General features: G+C 33.6%; 1 protein-coding gene across 2 annotated transcripts; it reads right to left on the bottom strand.

Moving 5' to 3' along the window:
• Nucleotides 1-1180: 1180 nt before the first annotated feature.
• On the bottom strand, nt 1181-3299 carry LOC149571836 (uncharacterized). 2 transcript variants are annotated; one of them, XM_089810035.1, is made up of 4 exons: nt 3186-3299; nt 3013-3055; nt 2370-2512; nt 1181-2164 (listed from the first exon to the last, which is right to left on the bottom strand). In XM_089810035.1, the coding sequence occupies exon 4, from the start codon at nt 2114-2116 to the stop codon at nt 1394-1396; it is 723 nt and encodes a 240-aa protein (XP_089666161.1). In that variant the 5' UTR covers nt 2117-2164; nt 2370-2512; nt 3013-3055; nt 3186-3299; the 3' UTR covers nt 1181-1393. The 2 variants fall into 2 exon arrangements, with proteins under 2 accessions (XP_089666161.1, XP_089666153.1); XM_089810027.1 differs by lacking the exon at nt 2370-2512 and having other exon boundaries at nt 1198-2164.
• Nucleotides 3300-6071: the final 2772 nt, after the last annotated feature.

The raw sequence follows: 6071 nt of genomic DNA, 5'->3' as shown, positions 1-6071 counted from the left end.
AATGATCCATTTTGTAGTAAGGTAGATGCCTTGGGTGTAAGGGTCGATAATCCCCAATCCTCCTCTATCATTTGGTTGTATACAATGGTTCTAGGATGTAATGGGCACCTCTTTCTTATTTCCCCACTTAGACCACAAAAATATTCTAATTAACTATGTTAGTTGATTGTAGCATGATTTATATGGTAACTAGCAAGAAGAAATATAAATATGGCTAGCCAATAGAATCTTATTGGTGACTTGAATTCTTCCAACCATGGAAAGAAATCTGTTGGTCCAATTCAAGAGTTTATGTTTGATTTTGGCCAAGGATCGCTTCCATATATATATTTGAGAGAAAGCCCAACTTCAATATATATTATTCCTTAATACTAAAACACAAACATCATATTATGTCACTGAATTAAGATTCCAAAACTATTAGCAAAAGGCCCTATATAGAATCTTTAATGTTTGTTAAAAATAGTAGAATTGAATTTTTAAAAATTCCAATAGTGGTGTTATTTTTCAGTTCAAATAAGTATTAAAAATAATTATCCCAAATAATAAATTGTAAGAATAATATGGGGTCGGGAAAGGAATCTATGGTAGAGAGAAAAAGAAATATAGTATGATATATATCATGATAATAATCTTTCACCAAGCACTCTAATTATCTTCTCTCACTTTCTTTGTAACATTTTTTTATTTGCCTAATGATATACAAACTTAAAACATATTCTACATAATACAAATTCACCCAAGCAAATCATTTATCTCTCACTTTCTTTGGAGTAATTTCTTTTTTGGTTAAAGATAATAAACATTCAATCTTTAAAACATGTTTTATGAGAGATAGATTCCCACAAATTTCTTGTGAATGTTGAATGTTGTGCAAATTACAAATCTAGAATGTGTGTGTCATTTTCAATTTAAATATAAAAAAATTTACTTTTTTCTAAGTTCAACTGTATAATAATTTTTAACATCAACATTTTATCAATTTAAACAGAAAAGAATTTACTTTTTTATAAGTTCAAATGTATAATGATTTTTAACATCTAACATTTTAGATGGTACTATAGGATTTATCTTATCATCAGAATATAAGAAAACAAAACAAAATTACAGATTACATACTTACGCAGAAAAGCAGAAAGGAAAGGAAAAAAACGAAAGAAAACAAGCAAACAAGAATGTTGTGCAAGTTACGAATTTGGGCAATATCTTTAGTGTCATTTTGAAGTTAATTGTTAAAAGAGAGAAGTGTTTATAGAGCAATTATCAAAAGCAAGGCATGAACTGCAACATAACAGCATTTTCTCTTATATTGTTTAATCAATACAAAACATTTGAAACGAGAATGGATTTAATCTACAGGAATGGTAGAAGGTATTGAATTCTACATTCAAATCTACCTATCCATGTAGCTAGCAGGGGAGAGAGGAGAATGAAGAGAGTTCCTGCCTTCTTTTTTGGAGAAGGACCTGAAGCCAAACAGGGCAGGGCTTACATTCAGCACTGGAGTCACTCTCATGATTCCTCCTGAAATATTGGTCTTTGAGGCTTTAAAACTGTAAGACTTCATCAATTTCTCATTCCTTGCATAGGAAGGAGACGTGTAGGCTTTGCTTAAATCCTCTGCCTCTGTTCCACTTGTGTCGGAATTCTTACCGGCAGATTGGCTACGAAATGTCGCAGATTTGAACTCTTTTCTGCTCGATTTATGCCGGGAAAATGGTATGACGCACAAGTAGTAATCCGTCCACCTGCCGAGCAAGTTTGCGCTTTGCTTCCTGGCGGTACTTTCTGTTTTTGAAGTGGGAAACGATGGGAATCGAACAGGCGCAGGGCGCCTGGATTTTTCAAGGCTCAGGTGTCGAGTCATGTTTTTTGGCCGAGATTCGAAACCGCGACCTGGAGACAGAAATTTGCCGTCTACGAACAATTCATCGGCATATGACAGGGTTTTGATGCAGTTATTTGCTCTGCAAAACTCAAATTCTTTGGTATATTTGGTACCGATTGTGTCTTCTCTCTTTGGCTTCTCCGACCAGCTTCTGTCTGTTGCCGAGAGATTGTAAGAAAATGAAATTCTTGGACTTGCTCCCTCACTTTTACTTTCCCACCACGCCATTGCTGTCAATTAAACCACCTCCTTATATAGTGCAAAGCCTCCATAAACCTGCACAAAATATTGATCACTTATAGACGAAACCAGTGATAGAACAAACTATACAAATTTCAGAGAAAAAGGTTCGGAATAACTAAAAAATTGAAGGAACTTTGAACTTTTATGATTGTGAGGAAGAGTTTATGAAAAAATTGTCATTGTCCATCCATAACAGGAACAAATAATGAAAAAACAAGACGCAGAAGCTTTTCCTTACATTTCTCGGAGATAAAACCAGTCTAGAAAAGGGAACTGTATAAATTTCACGCGAAGTTCAGAAGATTGAAAAGTCTGAAGAAATTTTTTACAGGATTTTATGTTTGTCAGGAGAATTTGTGAAGCGAATATTTTAGATCAGGCCTGTTTATTCATCAGCAAAACAGATATTTGTATTAATAAAAGAAAATACAGAAGCTTCTCCTTACGATTTAATTAACCGCTAAAACGACAAGAATAGTCTTCATGCTTTGCGGTAGACTTCAAACCTTGTTTCCAAGTAAAAAATACTTCAAATATAATTGCAGACATAGCTACCAGGAGATGCAGGACTCTCCTAGGCTTTGGAATTAACTAAATAAAGAAATTGCTTTCTTTTACATAAATACAATCACTAGAAATTGTGAGTGCAAAGACATTCCTATAACGGAGTTTCTTGAACACTGTGATTACAGGCATGGCCAGTCGCAAAAATCGAATTTGATCAAAATGTTCAAAATAAGAAAATTTACAGAAGCTTTGGGAGCTTAAAAGAGTTCAATGAATCGAATTAAAAGCACAGATCTCGTTCAAGGAACGCAAACTTGAACATTTATTTGAAAAAACAGATATGCCTGGTAAAGAGGGCAAAGATTGAGGACTACCTTCCGCTATTTTGAGTCTCTCTTCCAGCTGATCGGTTGTATTCTGCAAATCCCGACCATTTATGAGCAAAGGAAGGAGAATAACAAAATTGTGAAATGAATTTTCATAGTCGATTTAATCAGTTTTACAGGAATTCATATTTAAAAAGGAAATGCCCATTTCTGATTGTTACGTATTTCGAATGTTTTACTCAGCAGCGTTCCTCTCCCAAGCTTTGTTTTGGTTCTCTTGTTTTCTACTTCCTTGTCTTACTACGTTAGTTTGAACAGCTATAACTCCTTACTTTCGATAAAGAAGACAAATCACAAATACTTATAGAAAAGAGGTAAGCGTGGTATTGTAATAAATATTTGAGCTTTGATTCTTGTGAAATATTATTTTTAAGTAATATGCCAATAAATATCAAATAAAATTAATAGAAAAAATCATTAATTTGGAACAATGTTTCTTAATATATTTTATTAAAAGATGAATTTGGAGTCTTGTTAGAATATTCTATTATGTTATATTGGTGAGTCCACTTTTGTCATATATCTATACATAACTTAATTTTAAATGGCATTGTTCATTTTTCAATTCTAAATAGATGAAATGATTCCTATAGCAAGACAAAGTTGATTTAAAAAGTCTAACTTAATGTATAGAAGTTGGTGGATCTTAATATTCCTTATCGCCAATTATTTTCACTTGCTTCAAATTTATAAAATATAGATTATATAAAACATGTTTCTAGGTTCTAGGTCTATGTGCTTACAATTAGTGCTTGTAATTAGAAGTCCTAAATTGGTGCAGGAGCACCTACATAAAGAGTTCTTTTTAATTTTTTAATTTCATTTCCACATGTACATATGTCCATCATGCATTAGGATAGATCATGTTATTCATGTTTGACAAGTTGTGTTCATGTCATCTAGTCTTTTAATTGCATTTAGTTATAATAAAGGCTTATTTTGTAAGGCACTTACATGATTTGGCACACCTATAAGCCATCATGTTGAAGTTGTCAACTAACCTATAAGCATGTAATTAGTTCATTTAATTCAATATTAGGATCATTTAAGTGTTTCATAGGGGTCACACAAATAGAAATGCATGGTAGTTTAAAATTGCTTGTATAATACAAAGTTGCACTTTTAAAAACTAGGAAATTCTAGAAATTTTAGAATTCTAAGTCTTTTAAATACACAAGAGCTCAAAAGGCCAAGAGTCACATTTATATATATTTTTTTGGTTGAATTATATCATGGGGAAAATGTATGAGCAACAAAAAGGGGTTTTTTGGACAAGTTTGGATATAGAAACAAGAGAGATTTTCTAATTTTTGAAAAAAAAAATTGTCATTGTCTGGTTCCCATTTGTATATGTGACCTAGTTAAGGTATTAAACTTATATGGTTGGATAGATATTTGAATTAGCTTTCGAATGAATCCAGTTGGAGGTTCTAACTCTTTCGTATGAGGGAGAAAACTAAAATTTACCAAGTAGTGGTCAAAATTATGGGTATTGTTCTTCACCTTTTTTTTTTTTTTTCTTGTTTCCAACTTTGTCATGTGTTTGTGTGGAAGGATAAGGATTTGAATCCTTCATAAATGTTTAGGGGGTTTGAATATCTTCCAAATGAATCAGGTTTGAAGTCTTGAAATGCCAGTATGTGTGAGATATGATAAAATCTTTGACCTTGAAAACCAAGGGTTTTACAAAGAAATTTGTTGTTTTTGATATCTTTGCATCATAATTGCTATCAAAGCTTGGGGAAAGCTCATGAAGAAATTGGGTTTTATATCAGAATCAGAGTCTAAAGCCAAGACATCAAACATGGTCAGCAATGCTGAATTAGCAAAGAAGATGCAAGAACATAAGAAAAGCAATAAGTGGTTATTAGATGAACTTGAGAAGTTGAAGGACCGGATGGAGAAAAGAGTAAAGATTTCCTCAGAGCAAGAGGAAGAAGGGGAAGAAGAAAATGCCCCTAATCAGGAGGTGGTTAACTTGCCTACAAATCAAAGATACTTCATAGAAGCCCTTGAAAGAGTTGGCAAGAAGGATACCAAAGGTGACCTACGCATCTTTTCAAGCAAGATGGATGCTGATGTTGTTGTGTATTGGATGGAATCCTTGAACAACCACTTTGAATGTGAAAATGTAGCAAAAAAAGATAAGGTAAATTTTTCCAAGTCAAAGTTGAAGGGAGCAGCCCTCACTTGGTGGAGTTTCACCCAAGGAGAAAGGGTCAAAGAAGGTAAGAACATGATAAATTCATGGGTCAAGATGAGTGCCAAGGTAAGAGAAACTTACCTACCTAAGGATTATGAAATCCAACTACATAGAAGGAGACAAAGTTTAAGGAAAAAGGAGCTAGATGTCACAGCCTATACTGAAGAATTCCAAAAATTGATCCTAAGGGTAAAACAGAGTGAATCTGAAAGTGTCAAAGTTGTTAGATACCTCAATGGATTGAGGTTGAAAATTCAAGAAGAACTTCATCTATTGTGTCCTAATATAGTTCAGAAATGTTATCAATTAGCATTGTAGGTGGAAGCCAAATTGAAGAGAAGACAAAAGAAAAATTGTAGAGGAAGAGGAAGAAACCAAAGGGGAAGAGGAAACTTCCAAGGAAGAGGACAAATCCATGAAGATCATAAGGAGATAAAGCAAGAAACCAATCAAAGTAAAGGAAATTTCATAGGTAATTTCAGAGGTAGAAGAGGCAATTCAAGAGGTAGGTTTGGTGGTAGAAGGGAAAGACCAATAACTTGCTTCAATTGCAATAAGGAGGGACATTGTGCATCTAGGTGCCTGGATAGAGCTAGTATTGTGTTCACAAAGGTGAAAGAAGAACACATTTGGTACAAGATGATGAATACCAAGAGAAGGAGATGGCTGATTTAGATAGTGTACTTGAAAGAGGAGAAAATTTGATGATGAGAAGAACACTTTTGAAGGTGCCTACTACCATGGAGCTACCACAAAGGAAGACCATCTTTAGGAATGCTTGCAAATTAGGAGGTAAGGTATGTAAAGTCATTATTGACTCGAGAGCTACTGAAAATTTAGTTTC

This window comes from Cupressus sempervirens, chromosome 2, assembly GCF_028749045.1.
Source record: "Cupressus sempervirens isolate cs-2001-9-10 chromosome 2, ASM2874904v1, whole genome shotgun sequence".
NCBI classification, from domain to species: Eukaryota; Viridiplantae; Streptophyta; class Pinopsida; order Cupressales; family Cupressaceae; genus Cupressus; species Cupressus sempervirens.
The sequence above is the reverse complement of the archived record's forward strand: the minus strand, read 5'-3'. Positions and strand labels throughout refer to the sequence as shown.

Excerpts from the sequence above, each read along its gene's own strand:
- LOC149571836 (XM_089810035.1), bottom strand. The coding sequence starts at position 2,116 with ATGGCGTGGTGGGAAAGTAAAAGTGAGGGAGCAAGTCCAAGAATTTCA.